General features: G+C 49.9%; 7 protein-coding genes across 7 annotated transcripts; 3 read left to right on the top strand and 4 right to left on the bottom strand.

Moving 5' to 3' along the window:
- Nucleotides 1–1,507: 1,507 nt before the first annotated feature.
- Nucleotides 1,508–2,734, top strand: ACHE_10699A (velvet factor family protein; the record flags this gene model as incomplete). The annotated part of the gene is made up of 1 exon (XM_043282174.1): nt 1,508–2,734. One exon carries the CDS (start codon nt 1,508–1,510, stop codon nt 2,732–2,734), a length of 1,227 nt encoding a protein of 408 aa, XP_043131819.1.
- A 310-nt stretch (nt 2,735–3,044) lies between these two features.
- On the bottom strand, nt 3,045–4,501 carry ACHE_10698S (uncharacterized protein; the record flags this gene model as incomplete). The annotated part of the gene is made up of 2 exons (XM_043282163.1): nt 3,045–3,988; nt 4,051–4,501. 2 exons carry the CDS (start codon nt 4,499–4,501, stop codon nt 3,045–3,047), a joined length of 1,395 nt encoding a protein of 464 aa, XP_043131818.1.
- A 611-nt stretch (nt 4,502–5,112) lies between these two features.
- Nucleotides 5,113–5,770, bottom strand: ACHE_10697S (mitochondrial 54S ribosomal protein bL12m; the record flags this gene model as incomplete). The annotated part of the gene is made up of 2 exons (XM_043282152.1): nt 5,113–5,439; nt 5,531–5,770. 2 exons carry the CDS (start codon nt 5,768–5,770, stop codon nt 5,113–5,115), a joined length of 567 nt encoding a protein of 188 aa, XP_043131817.1.
- Nucleotides 5,771–6,182: 412 nt separating this feature from the next.
- On the bottom strand, nt 6,183–8,047 carry CCT8 (chaperonin-containing T-complex subunit CCT8; the record flags this gene model as incomplete). The annotated part of the gene is made up of 3 exons (XM_043282141.1): nt 6,183–7,417; nt 7,505–7,875; nt 7,989–8,047. 3 exons carry the CDS (start codon nt 8,045–8,047, stop codon nt 6,183–6,185), a joined length of 1,665 nt encoding a protein of 554 aa, XP_043131816.1.
- Nucleotides 8,048–8,335: 288 nt separating this feature from the next.
- ACHE_10695S (M48 family metallopeptidase) lies at nt 8,336–9,949 on the bottom strand (the record flags this gene model as incomplete). Its single annotated transcript, XM_043282130.1, has 9 exons — nt 8,336–8,376; nt 8,435–8,493; nt 8,546–8,577; nt 8,639–8,702; nt 8,766–8,811; nt 8,865–8,889; nt 8,944–9,184; nt 9,250–9,491; nt 9,575–9,949. 9 exons carry the CDS (start codon nt 9,947–9,949, stop codon nt 8,336–8,338), a joined length of 1,125 nt encoding a protein of 374 aa, XP_043131815.1.
- A 1,145-nt stretch (nt 9,950–11,094) lies between these two features.
- On the top strand, nt 11,095–11,951 carry ACHE_10694A (uncharacterized protein; the record flags this gene model as incomplete). Its single annotated transcript, XM_043282119.1, has 5 exons — nt 11,095–11,112; nt 11,174–11,222; nt 11,281–11,433; nt 11,653–11,782; nt 11,834–11,951. The coding sequence occupies 5 exons, from the start codon at nt 11,095–11,097 to the stop codon at nt 11,949–11,951; spliced, it is 468 nt and encodes a 155-aa protein (XP_043131814.1).
- A 4,557-nt stretch (nt 11,952–16,508) lies between these two features.
- On the top strand, nt 16,509–21,175 carry ACHE_10693A (uncharacterized protein; the record flags this gene model as incomplete). The annotated part of the gene is made up of 5 exons (XM_043282108.1): nt 16,509–17,109; nt 17,165–17,223; nt 17,292–19,627; nt 19,693–20,347; nt 20,408–21,175. 5 exons carry the CDS (start codon nt 16,509–16,511, stop codon nt 21,173–21,175), a joined length of 4,419 nt encoding a protein of 1,472 aa, XP_043131813.1.
- Between the last annotated feature and the right edge of the window lie 9 nt (nt 21,176–21,184).

Below are 21,184 nucleotides of genomic sequence, written 5' to 3'. Positions count from 1 at the left end.
CATTGCCAATAGTGAGGCCGGATGAGGTAAATAGTAGTGGTGGGATCCTGGAGAAGTATCTTTGACCAACGGAGCACAAAATTTGCAGATTTCGACCGAAATTAATTAACATTAAACTTTGGTCCAACCTCGACAAAGGAAATTGCTACAAATAGGAATAAAGGGCCGAGACAGAAAAAGAAAAGAAAGAGCGTTCCGACTCCGGGGAACAGAAGCGTCTGGGATATGGTATTCTGCCAGGGACGGACACAATTCTAACACTACCACATGTCCGATAATTCGTCGAATCCCCGACATAAGACGGAGTCCGGAACACATACAATTGGACGCACACACGGCGCGCAAACTCTTCCAAAATAACCGCTCGGCCCGTTCCCCAAATCCGCAATCCTTTCCATGGGATTGGATGCTGAAGCGCTAATCCTTATGAAGCACGGAGCACAACCACGCATAAGCACCATCGCTTCCACCCATTAGGGTTGGCTGACAGGAGGTGCCCCATTTCAATTTCCTGGGTTCCCAACACGTCAGTTACGGCTGACTTGGCACCCATCATGCAGTATGTTTCACCCTTCGGTGTGGCTGCTGCTGATGGATCTTGCTTCGGCCCTTGAAATTTTTTACTTTTTTCTCTCTTTTTTTCATTTTTTTTATGCGGGTGGATGTTCCCTTACGGCGATTACCTGTTCATCCTGACCTGCCCTGTATTGATTACCTCCGTTCGGTGGCTTTGGCAAGCTGTGCTTCGTACATTAGAGTTCGTCTACACGACTAATGGTGCGTGTTATGCCAGTAGATACACCAATCCAAACCACAACATGCAGATTCTTGGTGGACCTCACTCATTCCTCCCACAATGCTTGTTATCGAACTGGGTCGTTTTGGCCTGTATCAGTCATCTATATTTGACATCCATCTTCCCACCATCCTCGATGCTGCGTCTCTTTATCCCATTTGGCGCGTATTCCCTTCGGATCTTCATTTCTTGTGTCTTTGAATTCTTAGATGTCGTGAATCGATCCATCCTATCATTGCCCACATTGTTCTGACCGCTTTTTGCTTACCGTCACGAATGCCTCTCTTGCAGGAACCGGGATCGCGCCGTCTGCCTTTATTACGACTCAATTTCTTCGAAAAGAATAGCATAGAAGCGTTCTCGAATCATCCGCGCAGATGTCTAGAGCACCGTCGCAATGTGGGCCTTCGTCGTCTGACCAACGGTATACGCACCAAGTAAGACAAGTATCTTACCATGGGTATCATGGTGTGCCAGCGAGTTCAAATCAGAGCTATTCGACGCAAGAACTACCTCGATTCCTCTATCCGGATAATCAAGGGTACGACCCTACTATTGCTACCCGACCGCCAGGTTTTCAGCGCTTCTGGCAGGGGAATCGGCAGAGCAGCGATGCAAATCGGAAATATAATGTATATGGACACTATGGAAGCGCAGATCCCCGGCTCCAGTATGGCTTGCAGCGGACGGGTCCCGTGAGTTTTCAGCAGCATGCGCCCGAAAGCGCGGAATATTACAGCTACCAAAGCTGTTACCAAGATGCGTCTAACTCGTCGGTGGCCTGGGGACGAGGCTCAGTTGGATCTGGCGGGTGGTCAAACGATGTGGATTCCCAGTGAACTTCCCCTTTTTCCTATCGACGAATTATCTTTGATTTTGGCCATGCTTTGTTTTTTCTTGTCAGATTGGGAAGTCTCAGATTCTCGTACTCAAGGACGGAGATCTAATTCGGGAGACATGTCCAGGCACAGCGGTAGCTCGGCTTTCGCAAGCCCGGTCAACTCTGACCACAGTATGGCATCGTTCACCGGCAGCAGCGCAATGACGAAACCCCAATCACAGCAGTCGCAGCGACAACGTCCATCCGACTGTAGCGCAATAATGGGAATCGATAATATCCTCCAACGTCCCCTAACCCCTCCCCCAGCACCACGACGACAACCACCACAACAACAACAAGCGCCAGCATTAGCACCAAATCCAACACGGACAACACCATCCCAATCACGCTACCACCTGCACATCCGCCAACAACCAATCGCCGCACGGGCCTGCGGCGCAGGCGATAGAGATAGGCGCCCGGTAGACCCACCACCAATAGTCCAGATGCTCCTAACCGATTTCAACCTTAGCGACGTCGACATCCTCCAAGACCCACGCTTCACCGTGGGCTGTCTCTTATTCCCTGTCGCGCCGGCGCCATCGGCCTCTTCCGAGCGACATTCCTGGGAAAGCCGGACTAGCGGCATAACCCGCTCAGATGATGATAGCGGGAATCTGCCGGGTCAATCGACGCCGTTGCTTTCTGGGAAGGCTTTCGTCTCGCCGTTCTATGTAGATGCGGATCCAGATCCGGTTACGGCGCCTGCCCATCCTTCAAGCTACAACATAAATACGGACCTGAGCACAAATACAAAGCCAAAACCCGACGAAAACGCTAAGATCCCCTCAACGTTCTTCATCTTCTCCGACCTCTCTGTGCGCACGGCGGGGCTCTACAGACTCCAATTCCGACTCATGAACTGGGGCAGCGTGGAGGATACAGGGCAGTCGATGCCGATTCTGGCGGAGGCGTGGTCGGAGCCGTTTCGTGTGTATCCGGCCAAGGATTTCCCGGGGATGAGGGATTCGTCGCCGCTGGCGGAGGGGTTGAAGGAGATGGGGTTTGTGGAGTTGAAGACGAGGGGGAAAGGGAAGGGAAAGGGAAGGAGGAGGTGACAGGCGGTGGCCTGCGGTATGTGGGATGTGGATGGGCTTGGTTGGGATAATGTTATGATTTCGATATATGGATATATTGAATGGAATTGAGAGTTGGTGGAATTGGTGGGTGAAGAATGATGCGTTCTAGCGTGTTGCAGCATGTGGCATTGCATAGCATTGGGAGCGAGCATTGTTACTTTGGCATGGGAATATCATTCATTTCGTATAATGCAGTCCACCATTCCATAAAACATGGGTATCACATCGCATATAGTACACCACCTAGCCTATACACGCATTCAATACAACAACTTGGGAGCAACCAAGACTAAACATCAAGCCGCTTCAAGTCAACATTCATAGTGAGCTCCTTGTTATGCCAATTAACCCTATACCCCCGAATTGCGGACGCAAGACCCGGCTTCTGCGCGGCCATCTCGAGATATTGTTTTCCAAAATCAAACTTCCCATCTAGTCGCAGCAGCAAAGACATCGTCAGAGCCGCATCGTGGCTGCCATGGGTGCATGCAAGTTCATACCATTCGCGCGCAAGATTGAGATAGTCGTCTGGAGAGAGCATGCGGCCGAAAAAGGAGGATATCCAGCTTTTCTTCTGCTGCTCTTGCTGCTGCCGCAGTTTCTGTTCCGTGGCATCCTCCCCGCGTCGCGGATAATGACCCAGACAAGTCAGGTAGTAGAAATTGGCCAACTTCCTACACGCATCAGCATTACCAGTAGAAGCAGCCTTGCTCATGCATGCCTCGTAATTCTCCAAATCACCATCCTTCATATGCCTCCCAGCGAGCCTAAACAATGCCTGCGGATCGTGATACTCCCGCGCAGCCGTTTCAACAGCCTTATCTGCCGCATCGTCATTCCCCATCTTCCTGTTGACCTCCTCATAAACATTCCACGGAGCCAAGTCCAACGGAAAATGCTTATCCTGACTAGGTCGCGAAGTAGTAACCGGACGGATAACCCGCATTACTTCTTCTATCAATGCTAGCGCCTCGTTGTATTGCTCGCGGAGGATGAGTACTCGTGCGTGCAAGGTCATCGAGACGGGATCGCGCACTTGCAGGGCTAAGTATTCAATTCTGTTGAGGGCGATTGATAATTTCGGGGCTGTTGTAGCTTTATCGAGGAATCGAGTTGCGGATATGATGGTTGCAAAACGGGCTTCTGCGAGGGTGCAGGCTGTTACGACCCATTCGCGGAACCTGGGGTCGCCGATGGAGACGACTTGGCCGACGTTGAAGGTGAGGTCGGGGTCTAGTTCACCAATGAGCTTCCTTCATGCTATAAGTGACCTTTAAAAAAAAGGGCAGACTGACCATCATGAATCTCCCGAATCGCTTCTCGCGACGGTGCCTGTGTATACGCCTTGTCAAGAAGCGCAGACCCCACACGCATGAAGACTTGTTGATCCACTGCATTTGGGATTAACCCAGCCCTCTGCGCATCGGCCCATAACTGTATGCCGTGTTCCTCGAGAAATTGATGACGGCCATCCTTGACTCCTCTCACTGGTGCGTTGTAGATTGGGGGCGAGGATGCAATGCGGGTTCGAGATGCTTCGGCTCGACGGACGGTTGGGGAGCGGCGGGCGGCGGAGAGATGAGGCGTGGAATGAAAGGATCGTGTTGGTTTAAGGGTTGTGCTGGTGGTGTTGTCTTGGTGGGTAGGTGCGAATTTGTGGGGGACGGTGACGGGTCGCGATTGCTGGAATTGCGAGGATAGCCGTGGCAGTCGACGAAAGGAATCTGAAGCTCGAGGGAGGGACATTGCGACGAGGAGTGTCGAGGTAAATGGTTATTATGTCGCTTTAGAGAGCTGCGTAGGAGCATGAGAATATCTGAGCGGCGGAAGTCGGAGGTTCTTCTCCGCCGGAAATTCTGATATTGAGCGCATTGTATACAAAGTCCAATTGAGTAAGACTACGATATAGGAACATTGTACAATCAGCAAGAGAAGAGAGAATCCATTGAAGGAATATCCATACGAAACAAAATCACTAATAAAACACTCGAGAACCGTCAAACCGTGATCAATCATCAATCAATCTCCAAGATACAGTATACAGAACACAGAACATCAGCATTCATCTGTATCCAAATGGTTCAGTCAATCGTAAGTAATATACATTTGCCCGCCTTTTTTATCTTCCGGGTACCGAAAGAACATATCGGATTAAAACAGAGGGAAAAGGAAAAGAGCCATTGAGACAAGAACTCCAGCTCGACGACGCAGTCTAATCACACATGTCTAGTCCACTCCATCTCACCGTCCCAATTCTCAACAGGGGAACAGCGAGGCGTAAGAGAGTGTGAGCTATTGCATTAAAACCACCCGACCCGAGGCAGAAAAACCAGAACCGCACGAAAACCGAACAACCATTACTCCATAGTGACCTTCGCACCAACACCCTTGAGGGTTTCGATGATCTTCTCGGCGTCCTCCTTCGGCACAGACTCCTTCAAAACCTTGGGCACGCTCTCGACGAACTTCTTGCTGTCGACTAGAGACAGACCGAGCAGACCCTTGATCTCCTTAATGACCTTGGCCTTGGATGCCGCGTCGACCTCTTCGAGCTTCAGGTTGAACAGGGTCTTCTCCTGGGGAGCGGGGGCAGGCTCGTCTTCCTCAACGGGGGCGGCGGCGGGGGCGGCACCACCAGCCATGGCGAAGCCGCCAACGGGGAGGTCGGGGATGTTCAGGCGGGTCTGAGCAAAATATATAGTCAGCAAGCTGTTCTCCATAGTATCGTCTGATTCCTCCATCCTTTCCACTCCCACTTGACATTCCGAAACGCACCTTCAAGGTGGACACCAGGTCCGCAGTCTCCAACAGCGTCAATTGGCTAATCTGGTCAACGATCTGAGTGATCTTAGGATTGGCAGGAGCGGCAGCAGCACCCTCTGCTTCCGTAGACTGCCATCTTCGGCACGGTGTCCGCTGAGACAGATATGTGGAGGTGGAAAAGCGCAGAGGAGAAGTGGAGGGACGGACGAGCTGTCGGCAGCATCGGGCTGCGGTCTGAGCGGGAATCGACATGATGGTGTTAGGAAGAGGTACGGCGGGGGAAGAAAAGAGAGGTATAAACGACAAGGCAGCTGCTGGACAGACAATCGCAACGGCAATCAACAATAATCGTCAATCCGCAAAAAAGAAAGTCGAAGTTTCGGCGTCGGAAAATCCAACGCGGGTCACGTGCCAGACCCGCTCATCCGCGAAGGGTTTCAGGAACAAAATAAGCAGAACTATTACAGGAAATACTGGTTGATTTGGTATAATTGAGGTAGAGATGATGGTTGATTACACTACTCGTGGTCGCTTCTATAGGTACCGCGGCCCTTCCCAGAATGCTCCAATACTATTTTCATGATATCGTATGGCGGAACACAAATCTCAATTTCAACAACTCTTTTAACCCCCGCTCGACCAAAGAATATAATCATAGAATTATTTAGTCTTCATCCCAGTTCGGATTGGGGCCTGGCGGCTTAGGCCCACCGGCCTGCCGGGCCACGATAATCTGGTCAACACTGAGCACTGTCCGGGCCGCCTCACTGGCGAGTCGGATAGCCCAGCTCTTAGAAGCCAGCAGGTCGAGGATGCCCTCGTCGACGGCGTCCAGAGTACCCTCTGAAGAGCCGTGCTCCAAGTCAACACCCGTAGTCCAGTAAGGCTCCTCCGAAGAACCCTTGCTCTGGTGTGCAGTGTAGAGACGGGAGAGAACCTCGGTGGCGTCCAGACCGCCAGACTCTGCGAGAGTGCGAGGGATCACTTCAAAGGCCTCGGCGAACTTCCGGATGGCGTGTTGGGGCAGACCCGGGGTCTTGTCTGCAAATGCGGAGATTCTCTCGACGAGCTGGATTTCAGTAGCGCCTGCGCCAGGAACAAGACGGGGATCCTTGGTAATAGCCTTGACAACGTTGACACCGTCGTCGATAGCACGCTCAACGTCTTCCAGGTGGTTTTGAGTGGCACCACGGAGGACGATGGTGGCGGTACGGGTAGGGGAGTTCACATCCTCCTGACGGAAGACGGTGACGCGGTCCCCACCAATCTCAGCGGTCTCAACAACGTCAACAGCACCCATCTCGTCAGGCATCGGGGCACCCAGACGAGCAAGAGGTGTGGCACCGACGACACGGCACAGCCGACGGAGCTCAAACTTGGACAGAACCTTGACGACGAGGATGTTAAATCGGTTAAGGTAGTGCATAGCCAAGTCGCCAACGTTCGCACCGGCAACGACAACGCGAAGACCCGAGTCATGCAGTTCCTTAATAGCAGACTCGAGGCGTTCCTCCTCACCCTTACTGTAGTTCATCATCTCCTCGGCATTCTTCAAGAGCACAGTTCCCTTGGTCTCGGTCTGAGAGACATCGATAGGGCAGCTGAAAACGCCGACCTTGGCCTTGGTGGCCTTCTTGACGATACCATCGGGTTCCCGACCAAAGACCATACCCTTAATCACACGAGAGTGTTCTAAGCTACCACCCATAATCTTAACGACTCGGACATTATCGACGTTAAAGTTGACGGGGTTCTTGGGCAAAACGGAGAGGACGGCTTCGGCGACCAATGAGGCCAAAATATCTTCGGTTCCGGACTGCTTGCTGGCGACAACGGTACGGAGGGCCTTGGTCAGCTCCTCTTGCGAGCGAAGGTCTTGAAGACGGTCGACCTCGAGTTCTAACGCGCATTCAATGTCAGCAACCAAATGTCCTAAAGAATCTCCACCCGAAAAAGCCAAATATTCAAGACTGAAGACAAACTCACCCTCTAGTGTCTTCAACGCAAAATTCTGTGCCTTCTCGTAACCCTGCACAATATCACTCGTCTTCAAGCCCAAGCGCAGAACCTCCTCGGCCTTCTTCAACAACTCTCCCGCCAGGACAATGACCATGTTGGTTCCATCGCCCATCTCCGCATCCTGCTGTTGACTCGCCATAACCAGTAACTTGGCAGCGGGGTGCACGACATCCAGCTCGCGCAGAATGCTGGCAGCATCCGATGTAAGGATCATTTTCTGCAGGTGGTTGATGACGATCTTGTTGCGGCCGTAGGGACCGAGCGACGTTTGGACGGTCTTGGAAATGGCCTGGCAGGCCTCGATGTTGCGGATGACGGCTCCATCTTCGGCATCGTGACTATAATATTCGAATATGATTAGAGATGTTCTTGGTTTCGCTGTTCTTTTGATTCTGTTGCTGCTTTCGTGTCGCGGGGAAAGTCATTAGGTGGCCGTGGCTTTTTTCCTTACCTCTGATACCCAGGCTTGAAAAGTCCCCCTTGGGAGGGACCAGGCATAGACAATGACATGATGATAAAAAGATTCCTTCCAGAATAACCAAAAGGAATGTAATTAAGAGGAGAGTGACTATGTAGGCTGTTCAACTCCTTAAGCTGGCCGCTCCGGGAATTTTTGGTAGAGCTTCGAGACGGTCTGGCGGCGGCTGTTTGCTCTGTTTGCACTCGGAGGGGCTAGGGCATTCCTTTTTGGGACAGCATACTCGACTATATTTGGAATTTACCAGAGAGCAATCACTGTTTGTCTAGCTATACAATGCCCGCTATATAATTCATACAGTACTGTTTTGGATCTCATAATTACCAGCCAAAGTTGCCATAAGCTTGCCGGAACCCCGGCACTATTCAACGAGCCACGTTAGCGCTGTAGGTAGGCATTGATGTAGGGTGAGATCTCACTGTATGTTTTCATCGAGTCACATCCGCTTTGTTCATAAGCATCTTGAGCCTTGTGCAGCCTGAAGTACCGTCAGAGAGAGATGACACCCGAGCAGCGACAGGTTTTCTTACCGATCACGAATCGCTTCCTCCCGATTATAACTCTATACAGCTGTCAATGACAGTACTACCAACAAGTTCCCCCAAGAATAATCAGAGACTTACCGACGGGTGTGTCGACATGAACTGGGGCGGCGCCTCTTTCTCCAGTCGCTGCATCCGCGACCAACTAGTTATCATCAGTCGAGTACTCTAGGTTGGAAAAAGCGAGGTACACAAGGACATAACCTACAGTCTGGCGGCTGCCTCTGGGTTATAGCAAGCCTTAGACATCATCACTAACAATGTGTCAGTAAAGACCACAGAACAGTAAAAGCACTCCAATTCTTACTCAGGCCCATATCATCTGCTTCCGCCTGCGTGGACGTATTAGCAAGCGCATCGCCAAATTATCCGTCGACGTGACTCACTTCTTGTGTCCTGGAATTCGGCAGACTGTACATTAGGTTCAAAAGAAGCGATGGAATCTGTCCCGAGATATCAAACATCGCAGAGATGAGGAATACCGCCCCAATTGTGAGGAGGCTATTACTCATCCGCTCAGCAGGATGCCGCGCTACCACATGAGCAATCTCGTGGCCAAGTACCGCTGCTAATCCGTCTTCATCTTCGCAGACCGGCAAGATGCCAGTATAGACAAACACCTTACCACTGCAAATCGGAGTCAGCGAAACGAAATCCGGATCAAATGGTCCGAACATCACATATGCTCATACCCCGGAAGAACAAAAGCATTTATCATCCCATCGTCCTTGATCACATGAACCCTCCAGTTTGCACCTACTATCGGTGCCTGTGGGATGAGCCTGTCGAGAACTCGTTTGACTAATACAGTGGTAGGATGGTGTTCTGGTAGTATCTTTCCACGAGAAGAGCTTAGAACCTCTTTGTAGCTCTGATTCCCCATCTGGAGCTCCTGTTCAGAACTAATACAGTTGAAGCGACGGCGACCGGTCATCTGGCATCAAGTCAGCAGGTTATAGGACCAAACTAATATGGACATTTATAAAACAGCAACCAGGTCGTGTTGTCGAGTCCTACCTCCACTGTTTCCGAGTTATATATATATAATCCGCTGATTCCAAGTCCAATAAGTACGAAATGATGGGGTTTCGCATTTCCCAATAGGCGCCACAAAAACGGTTGCCGCTGTGGGTTATTGAACCGTCTGTATGGCTGATTCCCGAATCCATAGTGGCTACTGGCGGAACTAGTGAAGTGGCGACTGTGAAATCGAGGGAGCTGCTCTTGAAAAAAAGTAAAGGATGTTTTCGAGGTGATTGGATTTCTATGACAGGGATGCAAGGCGGAAGTCAACCGGGAGCATCGTGCTGCTGCGCGAGGGGAGAAAGCAAAAGAAGCTAGAGATGGCGAGAGAGCTTTTCGTACTGCGCTCGTTATCGGTTGGCGGAACATAATGGACTGCTTTGTGTGTCCATTAAACGCGAGTAAAACAGCAGATGACTGAAGCTATATCACGCGCGGCACGTGGGGAGCGATAAGATAAGGATTGATATCATTCCACACTCCGTCATCCTTTGATTATGGCTCATTCCAGTAAAGACATCAATCAGCCTAGCCCCGCCATACTCTATTCCCACAAGCATGGAATACCAAAAGTCGGGAATATTTTAGTCCTCATGTTCGCAATCCGGTGGCACCAAAAGCTACGCACACATCTTTCAGTCCGAAATGCTGTCCGTCGTTCAATAGAGTGAACAGCCAAACGGGGCGCATCCGAGACTATTACACAACGTGTTGCTGTATTACTTGTATGGCTATTGTGGACGGAAGGAAATATACCCCGCTGATTAGCTGTCATCTGATTGATCAGGTCATTAACTATACGACCGTTGGTGAACTACTCCGTACAGGATATTCTCGAGTATTACCCCATATTGCTATATGCGAGGCTTGACATAACAATCACAGTTCTCGTATTGAAATACCTTCGCATTGGCCATTTTATTTCGTGCGATGCTTTCAAATCAACAAGTCCTGATATGCTCTACCATTTCCCGGAGGCTACACTGGTACATACTACCACAAGTATTACTCGTCGCTTTGGTTATACATCATACGAACACCCCCTTCTCAGCTAGCGGATATGCTGTGCTCTGCGGAGCTGCTTGTATCTGCAACAGTCTCGGATACGGTCTTTCATCGCCTCATGCGTAACATAGAGATAGACTCACATGTCGCCGGTCTACTGCTTGTCAATGCATTGGTGACTTATGCCTTCGTGGCTTGGATGCCGCATTCCACACGGGTCTCTTTGGAGCATGATACTATACAGGCTTTTCTTCCATCCACTGCGAGATTTTCCCGGCCCAGTGGGCGCGAGAATATCACCACTGCACGCCTCTTTTCTCATCTTGAAAACATTTTAAATGCACTATGTGATACAAGATATGCATAGGCAATATGAAGATGTGGTTCGGTACTGTGACTTCTTCAAAGATTTTCAAGAGATGCAAATGCTAGTTGAACGAAATAGGGCCACGGGAGGTATGCATCTGCTGTCCATCCGCTATCCGCGCTATATATGAACCTCCAACCCGATGCATAAAGTCGAACTGGTATAATCAGAGCTTTCCAGAAGGCGACAGAAAGCCTCTAATTGGCATACGTTATCCCTAGACACATAATAAACGGCGTCGAGTTTGGGATTGTGGATTCAGGATCCAAGGTAGATACAGCGTCTGGCACATCTATTTAATGTCCATTCGTTAATTAAAAGCCCAAAGCCCTCAACGAGTCCGAACCTCATATTGTCGCCAAAGCCCGTCTGTTAGTGTCCAAAATAAACCAGCGGCATTCTCAGCCGCTCAAGATCACGAATCGGATTTCCTGCTATGCCTTCCATGTGATGGGTGAAATCGCACTGGGAATGGAGTTTGGTATGTTGAAACATGGACAAAAGCCAGCTGAGGTCAAAAAACTTCAGTCGAAAATCAATGTGGTAGCAGTCGGCGGGACTATTCCATGGCTGGCTTCTCTAGTCATGGATATTCCCGGTCTTATGCCGCTTATCAACCCGTTCAGGCCGTTATGTCATTTATTGCTCATTGCTCGAGATTATGCGAATTCATAAACGGAACTAATTCTGCCTTTTGCAGAGTATGTCCAAAGAAGAACACCCAAAGATATTATATCCTGGTTGATCCAAGCAAAAGAAAACGGTGACCCGGGAGCAGTCCTCTCCAAGAGAGCCTTGCAAGACGCATGGACCCTGGTCGTTGCGGGCAGGTTCGTCCCAATATCTTTGATTTCTCAAGCATTATAATGACCCCATGATAGCGACATGGTATCTACCACTCTCACAAACGCATTGATCTGCCTCTCAACTCAGCATTCTGTCCTCTTTAAGCCCCAATCCGAGTTTGGCCAAGTCTTCCCACGCGACATGCAAGACTAGTCCTACGAGACGGTAAAGAATATCAAATACCTAGGCTATATAAAGAACAAAAAGAATTCGAAACTAAGCTATATGACTAGTGTGGTAAGGGAATGCTACCTATACATTCGATGATAGTGATTGTCGGTGGTGCTGTCGCAGATCTAATTACAATTCTGAAATCATTCATCGCGGATGGAAAGCAGGCAGCAGTGCCGTAACCTATTTACTTACGTTTTTAGAACTGTCACTTAAGCCGCCATTGCTTCCTTGTCGAAGGCTTCTCTGATGCTCGCTCCTTGTAGATTTGTCAATATCTATCATATCTGCCATTATCATGACGGCTCTCATTGGCTGCTTCTTATTTCTGTTTCTTCAAACGGCCTCATTCCTTTCAAATATACTCTCGAGACATGATAGAGACAGTCGTGGAATGGCTTTTTTTTTTTCTTCCCCACCCCCTCTCTCAGATCTAGTAGATTGATTTCCTCCACTCCGAGGGCTGATCTGCCATTCTTCGTCGGTGTTTCTATCAGTTCCACCGCACGGTTTGCAATCGCTTCTGTCATGGCTACTATTATGGCGCTGATTATTTCGGCGATGACTGAGAGCTTTTCCACAATCTTGTGGTGCTTCTCCTCCCCCTCCTGCCACATCTTCATCCTCTCGTGTGCTTCTTGAAGCAGGGTAACTGGTACTGATTCTTCTTCGATGCTTCTCAAAGCGATTGGCCAGCAGCTTCCCAGCAGCTTCCTAGATATCCCGCGTTCAGCTGGATCTTGGTGGGCAGGGGTTGGCTGTTGAGCCTGATCATAAACTCAGTATAAGTCAGGCTACCATCCACTCCGAAGCCACGATTATTTGTAGCAACCTGGCCCTTTCTGGTGTCAAACGATAGGATCTGCTGCTGCTTGTGGGGCTCCTCGACTTCTCTAGAAAACCAGACCATGCCGTGTCAGACTGTGTTCCTGGGAATACAGACGAATTGGCCAAAAACAACCATACCTAAAAACCTGATATAGTTCCCACAGGTAGAGTCGCTCATAGACACGAGCGACAATACTGTAAAACCTCGTTATAACGAGATAGCCACGTTACCGACATTGATTTTTCCATATAAATAACGAGAAACCCCGTTACTACGAGTCTCGTTAATCTCTCTGGAGGCTCCCATACAAATCTCGTTATAACGGGGTGGAAAATTAGCTAATATGCCACCACGGAAGTCCATCTCCACCACCCAAAAAGTCTCCCTCCGAGCCCGAAAGCGCCTCTATCCAAATGCAAGCCAAAAAGAACTTCGTGAATGGTTCCAAGCTGAATATATCATACCCTCTCATCTGGTCTCATCTCCGATATCCTCTCCAGCAAATATAACCACCTCGATGTTGATCTGCCACCCCTCCGAGATTTAAAGCGCCAACGCCGTGAGAACTGGCCAGAGTTGGAGAATGCCTTAAATGATTGGATAACACGTGTGGAGGGACAAATACCAATATCTGCGAAGATTTTACGGTGCAAGGCAGAGCAATTCTGGGATATAATGTATCCTAGCATGGAGAAGCCCACCTTCAGTAATGGTTGGCTTCATAGGTTCCAGGCCCGAAGGACTGTCAAATGGTATGAGCAGCATGGAGAAGCTGGAGATGTCCCAAAACAGGCAGAGCAAGAGATGGTTATGATCAAGCAGGCTCTGAGTGCTTATAGTCTCAAGGATCAGTTTAATTGTGATGAAACGGCACTTCTTTGGAAGCAGACCCCATCCCGAAGCCTTTCAACTCGACAGCTTCCTGGTCGGAAAAAGGAAAAAGCAAGGATTTCTGCTCTGTTCTGTTGCAATGCAGACGGCTCTGAGAAGCTAGACCCTTGGTTTATTGGAACCGCAAAGAATCCACATGCTTTCAGAGCTGCTGGCATCAATATTCGAAACTTCAATCTAGTCTGGCAGAGCAATCAAAAGGCCTGGGTGACTACACAAATCTTTATTGAGTTTCTTCGCTGGTTTGATAGGAAAATGACTGGACGGAAAGTCGCTCTTCTTATGGATAACTTCTCTGCTCATCAAGCAGCAGCAGCAGACATCCTAGCAAGTGAAACCCCACTTCAGAACACTCTTATTATCTGGCTTCCTGCAAATTCAACAAGCCGATATCAGCCTCTTGATCAAGGAATCATCAATTGCTGGAAAACTCATTGGAAGCGGTACTGGATTAAATATATCCTCTACGAATTCGAAGCCAATCGAAACCCTGTCAATACAATAAATGTGTTAAAAGCCATCCGATGGGGCTTACGAAGCTGGGAGAATGATGTCTCTGGGCGAACTATTCAGAACTGCTTTCAGAGAGCCCTTGATACTCAAATGCACTATCAAGAGCCTGTGGATCCCGCAATAATGAATGATATCCAAGCTTCCTTTTCTCAGCTTCAGATTTCTACGCCAATCCAAGATCTGATGGATATACGCACTTTTTTGAATCCTGCAGAGGAGTCTGTCCAGGATACTATAGAGGATGTTGATAGCCAGGTTCTAGCTCAATATATGCCTGAGATTGAGGAGGATTCTGATGAAGAGCTTGAGATTTTACCAAAAGTGTCTGCAGAGGAAGCAATTGCAGCCATCCAAAAGCTCCGTTTATATGAAGAACAGCAGATAGAAGGGAATCCTGCGTTTATTCGTGAGATGGAGAAGCATGAGCATGTTGTATGGCGCCGGAAGTTGGACTTGCAGAGTCAGCGTGATATTAGAAGCTATTTTTCATGTCAGTAGGCAATTTATGACATATATATTTCCATAGACTAATTTTTCTGCTGAAATTCACAAAACCTCGCTATAACGAGGTTTTACAGTATTTGGGTTCGGCATTATGGCACCGAAAATATCCTGTGTTCTGTGCTCATCAAAAGACCTCCACAAAATTCTAGGCCGGCCCGTGCGACACATACGCGACGGACACAGTTAATGGTGCCCCATATGGGGCATTGGCTCGATTGAGATCGTGAGGATATTCGTTTCGTTTTCTGAATACGTCTTAGTGCTCCTTTAGAGGCACGGTTTGTCTCTGGCATTTTGTGAGCTGTCAAGATCTGTCAGCGTATTCATTTGCAGTGAATGTACCTCAGCATACATTTTGCTCAAGTTGGGAGTGGCTCTTGAAGCCGATTTCCCTTAGCTTTGTCCTGTTCATTGCGAACGTCCTTTTTGGGTCCACTTCTCAAAGCGCTTGGCCCATTTTAAATGCTGATTGCCTCTGCATCGTCTAAAACATCAATCTCCAGACCGAAGTCTTCCTTTTCTTCTAAATTTTCCAATGCATTCACAATATGGGCCGCTGCGACCACTTCCTAAGCCATTAGCTGCTCTGACTGTTATCCATACGGGATTAATCCCTTCCTTGTAACGCCTGCTCTCTCCCCATACCCGGAGTTGTCTATCAACGCTCTCCAGAGGTGAGAGAGCTCTGATTCCTCTATCTCGCTTTCTTTATCTCAGCCCCGAAGTGTAGCAAATCCTCATTGATGTGGGCCATGAATTAGGAGTACGTGAGACTCTCGTCCGGTCCGCTGCCCCTATTATTTGGGACATCTTGCCCTTGCTTTTTTTAAAATGGCATGGTCACATTCTAATTTGTATCCATAACTCCCTGTGTCAGTTGAAATAAGGCGGCGCCCCCCCCCCCCACACCAGAAGATCTAATGAACTTCCTAGAGAAACAGTCGCTCGTATACTCTGTACATGTGAGACTATATTTGCCTCGGTTCCGGAAACTCTCCGTCGAGCAAGCGACATGAAACAATAAAATGAGACGAGTTGACATCTGAAAGATGAGAAAGACGAAACTAGATGAGAAGGGCAAAAGCTAATCGTGAATCGATGGTAGATATAGGAGGAGATCCAATCAAAGTGATTGGCGAGCAGCCCTATCGGCTCATAGTTAATGTATAAGATTAGTGCATAATAATGATGACAGTAATGACACCGGAAAGTACAACGCCGATCGCCGATTCGGGAAGAATAGGCAGAGGTTCCGAAGGAGGCTTAGTCCTCGGGAGCACCAAGAGCCGGGGCCCGGGAGATCGCCAAGACGGTTCCGGGAGATGATCGGCATAGGGTTCCTCCGAGAGCGTGCTTAAGATTCCTCCGATGCTCCGATGGCCGACTGTTAGAGGCTAGCCGCGTCGTTGTTTGTCCCCGGTCCCGTGGATAGCAGTTATTGGATCCACATATTCGAGTTTTTTCTATGCACGGAAATGTCATTCTTCCCCGGTGGAGACAGCATAACTGGAACATTAATGCAATTATACTGATACAACGCCCCCGGGGCCAATCATTCCCGAGGCCAAGAGAGATTATTCCACGGTCTTCCCGTATCCCGTTGACTACTATTAGATATAGTCAGTTTCCAGGCTTGACAAAGACGGTCATGTCTCGCCTCTTTCTTTCTTTTAAGCCGCGCTGTCACGGCTCCCTGCATTTTCTGTCCTACTTTTGTTTGCTTTTTTATGCATTACACTTGACAAACACATAGTACCTCCCCATATCGCCCCCTCTTCTCTCACTGTATCTAGGCTACCACCATGGGTGCCGATACTGAAGACGACCATCACTCCGAGTCCGCCATGTCTAGCGAGACAGCAGGTCCATCGTCGTCCGCCATGGCAGCTCGCTCCCACATGGATATGGACCCCCAGGAAGTCGACAACATCGTCCGTATTGCCTCGCATCTGTCCCGGCGTCATGAAAATATCCACCCCGGCTCGACAACAGACGGAGAGACCTTGAACGAAGATGACCCGGCCCTTGATCCTTCCGCGAAAGAGTTCGATCTGCGGAAATACCTGACCAAAGTACTGCGGGACTTCAGTCGGGAGGGTATTGAGGCCTCTCATGCTGGGATTGTCTTCAAGGATCTCACCATCTCCGGTTCTGGAGCAGCATTGCAGTTCCAGAGTACCGTGGCATCTATGATGTCTCTGCCGTCGCAAGTGAAGGACCTCTGGCGGGAGCGTAACTCTCCGGCCAAGCAGATTCTACATGACTTCAACGGAACACTCAAGAGTGGCGAGCTGCTCCTTGTCCTGGGCCGTCCCGGGGCTGGTTGCAGTACCTTTCTTAAATCTCTCTGCGGAGAGCTTCACGGACTGACTTTGGATGACAAGAGCGTTGTTCATTACAATGGTAATATTTATCAACCCTATTCCTCCCATTCAGATAGTGTTAACAGCATTGACAGGCGTCCCACAAAAACAAATGATGAAGGAATTCAAAGGAGAAGTCGTGTACAACCAAGAGGTATGACGACCCAAGCTTTATTTCTCAAAGTGCCAACCCGATACTGACTGACATGTCGCACAATGCAGGTCGACAAGCACTTCCCTCACTTGACTGTTGGACAAACTCTCGAGTTCGCTGCTGCCACACGTACCCCAGCCCGCCGTCTTGGAGGCATGTCCCGCGACGAATTCGCCAAGCACGTTACACAAGTTGTGATGTCCATCTTCGGGCTCACGCATACATACAACACCAAAGTCGGAAACGATTTCGTTCGCGGTGTGTCGGGAGGAGAGCGCAAGCGTGTCAGTATTGCCGAAATGGCACTGGCAGCAGCGCCACTAGCAGCCTGGGATAACTCTACTCGTGGATTGGACTCGGCCACGGCGCTCAAATTTGTCGAATCTCTCCGGTTGTTTGCGGATCTTGCTGGATCGGCCCACGCAGTGGCGATCTACCAAGCGAGTCAGAACATCTACGATCTGTTCGACAAGGTCATGGTTCTCTACGAAGGACGCCAGATCTATATGGGACCTGCCAATGAAGCCAAGGTCTTCTTTGAGCGACAAGGTTGGGAGTGCCCGTTACGACAAACGACAGGTGACTTCTTGACGTCTGTCACCAATCCGTCAGAGCGTCGCGTGCGCCCTGGCATGGAGAACCAAGTCCCCCGGACACCGGAAGAATTTGAAGCCTACTGGAAAGCGTCTCCCGAATACCAGAATATGCAGGTGGATGTCGCGTCTTACGAGAAGGAATATCCATTGGCCAAAGAAGGTGCGACGGACTCGGATTTCAGCCAGCGAAAACAGTTGGTGCAAGCGAAGCACACCCGGCCTGCCTCGCCCTATCTCATTAGCGTGCCCATGCAAGTCAAGCTCAACACAAAACGGGCATATCAGCGAATTTGGAACGACATATCCTCAACGGCGTCAACTGTTATAAGTCAGATGATCATGGCCTTGATCGTCGGTTCGGTTTTCTATGGTACTCCAAATGCGTCGGCTGGTTTCCAGGCCAAAGGTGCCACTCTATTCTTCGCGGTTTTACTTAACGCTCTTATTGCCATGTCGGAAATCAACAGTCTCTATGCGCAGCGGGCCATTGTCGAAAAACACGCCTCGTACGCCTTCTACCATCCTTTTACGGAAGCGGTTGCTGGTGTTGTTAGTGATATACCGATCAAATTTGTGATTGCCGTGGCCTTCAACATCATCATGTACTTCATGTCGAATCTCCGGAGGGAAGCAGCGCAGTTCTTCCTGTACTTCCTGATTACCTTCATCGTCATGTTTGTTATGAGTGCGGTCTTTCGAACACTGGCAGCGATTACGAAAACAGTCTCCCAAGCCATGAGTTTGGCAGGTGTTCTCATCCTCGCACTCGTTGTCTATACTGGTTTTGTCTTGCCAGAGCCATCCATGCATCCGTGGCTTGGATGGATCCACTACATCAATCCTATCTATTACGCCTTCGAGATCCTCATCGCGAACGAATTTCATGGACGGGACTTTACGTGTTCCGAATTTGTCCCCAACTACCCAACATTGTCCGGGAACTCGTTTGTTTGCTCAATCTCAGGTGCCAAGGCAGGACAGCGCACGATCAGCGGTGATGACTACATCGCGGTCAACTGGGAGTACACCTACAGTCATGTATGGCGCAACTTCGGCATTCTGATCGCCTTCCTTGTCGGATTCATGTTCATCTACTTCGTCGCTACGGAACTCAATTCATCGACAACCAGCACCGCCGAAGCGCTGGTCTTCCGTCGGGGTCGCGAGCCTGACTATCTTCGCTCGAACCAGGAGGGATCTTCGGATCCTGAGAAGGGAGCAGCGCCTGTTGCCACGAGACAGCCGACCAGGACCGATGAAGGTGAACTCGGAAAGATCCAGGCCCATACCGACATCTTCACCTGGCGCGATGTGTGCTACGATATTTCGATCAAGGGAGAGCCTCGACGACTTCTGGACCACGTCAACGGTTGGGTCAAGCCGGGTACGCTTACAGCCCTTATGGGTGTCAGTGGCGCTGGTAAGACGACATTGCTGGATGTTCTGGCCCATCGTACTTCCATGGGTGTCATCACTGGTGACATGTTCGTGAACGGTCGCGGTCTTGATCAGAGTTTTCAACGGAAGACTGGTTACGTTCAGCAACAGGATTTGCATCTTGAGACTGCCACCGTGCGAGAGTCGCTTCGGTTCAGTGCTTGTTTGCGGCAGCCTCCGACCGTATCCATTCAAGAGAAATACGACTATGTGGAAGAGGTTATCCGGATGTTGAACATGGGCGACTTTGCGGAAGCTGTCGTCGGTGTTCCTGGCGAGGGTCTGAACGTTGAGCAACGCAAGTTATTGACAATTGGTGTTGAACTTGCTGCGAAGCCTAAGCTTCTTCTCTTTTTGGATGAACCGACTAGGTAAGCATACTTTTCTTCTTCTTCTTCTTCTTCTTCTTTTTTCGTCACATACTAACAACGCGCAGTGGTCTCGACTCCCAGTCCTCCTGGGCTATTTGCGCGTTCCTCCGGAAGCTGGCAGACAACGGTCAAGCAGTCCTCTGCACAATTCACCAGCCCAGCGCTATCCTCTTCCAACAATTCGATCGACTCCTCTTCCTCGCTCGCGGCGGTAAGACGGTCTACTTTGGCGAAATCGGCGACGACTGCCGTACTCTCTTGGATTACTTCGAGACCAACGGTGCCCGGAAGTGCGAATCCGACGAGAACCCCGCAGAATACATGCTCGACGTCGTGAACGCGGGTCAGAACGCCAAGGGCGAGAACTGGTTCGACGTCTGGAAGCAGAGCAATGAGGCTCGAGGAGTTGAAATGGAGATCGAGCGTATCCACGAGGAGCAGAAGCACAAGCAACCTGTCGATGAGGATGATCATGCGGCTAGGAGTCACGAGGAATTTGCGATGCCGTTTTGGTTCCAGTTGTACCTGGTTACCTACCGTGTTTTCCAGCAGTACTGGCGCATGCCGTCGTATATCATGTCGAAGTGGGCGCTTGCGATCATGTCTGGCCTGTTTATTGGTTTCTCGTTCTTCCAGGCGAAGACATCGCTGCAGGGCATGCAGACGATCATCTACTCCGTCTTCATGCTTTGCACGATCTTCTCGTCTTTGGTTCAACAGGTTCGTTTCCCGCTACTTCCGCTACCTTCAGTTCCACAATCACAAAGCTAACAAAACCAGGTCATGCCCCTCTTCGTAACCCAGCGTTCCCTCTACGAAGTCCGCGAACGCCCCAGCAAGACCTACTCCTGGAAAGCCTTCCTCATCGCCAACATCGTTGTCGAAATTCCCTACCAAATCATGATGGGTATCCTCGTCTGGGCCTGCTACTACTACGCCATCGTCGGAATCCAGACCTCCGCCCAACAAGGCCTCGTCCTCATCCTCTGCATCCAATTCTTTATCTACGCCTCCACCTTCGCACACATGGTCATCGCCGCCCTCCCGGATACGGAAACCGCCGGTGCAATCGTCACCCTGCTCTTCGCTATGTCGTTGACTTTCTGTGGTGTCATGCAAACTCCCACCGCGCTCCCTGGTTTCTGGATCTTCATGTACCGCGTCTCCCCGTTCACATACTGGATCGGTGCTATCGCCTCGACACAGGTCCACGGGAAAGCAGTCGAATGCTCCGCAGCGGAAGTGTCCATGTTCGACCCTCCATCCGGCCAGACCTGCAAACAATACCTCGCTGAGTACATGAGCTACGCTCCGGGAACGTTGCAGAACCCCGACGCAACAGCGGACTGCAGATACTGCTCCGTGAGCGTCGCAGACCAATTCCTCGCAGGCTCGAACATCTACTACAGCGAGCGCTGGAGGAACTTTGGCCTTGTGTGGGTGTACATTGCGTTTAACATCTTCGCAGCTACTATGCTGTACTACTTGTTCCGGGTGAAGCGGTGGAACATGGATGGGTTGAAGGAGAAGTTCTCGAAGAAGAAGTAAATTTGAAGG

This window comes from Aspergillus chevalieri, chromosome 1, assembly GCF_016861735.1.
Source record: "Aspergillus chevalieri M1 DNA, chromosome 1, nearly complete sequence".
Classification (NCBI taxonomy): domain Eukaryota; kingdom Fungi; phylum Ascomycota; class Eurotiomycetes; order Eurotiales; family Aspergillaceae; genus Aspergillus; species Aspergillus chevalieri.
Note: the sequence above shows the minus strand (reverse complement) of the source record. Positions and strands in the feature narration are given on the sequence as shown.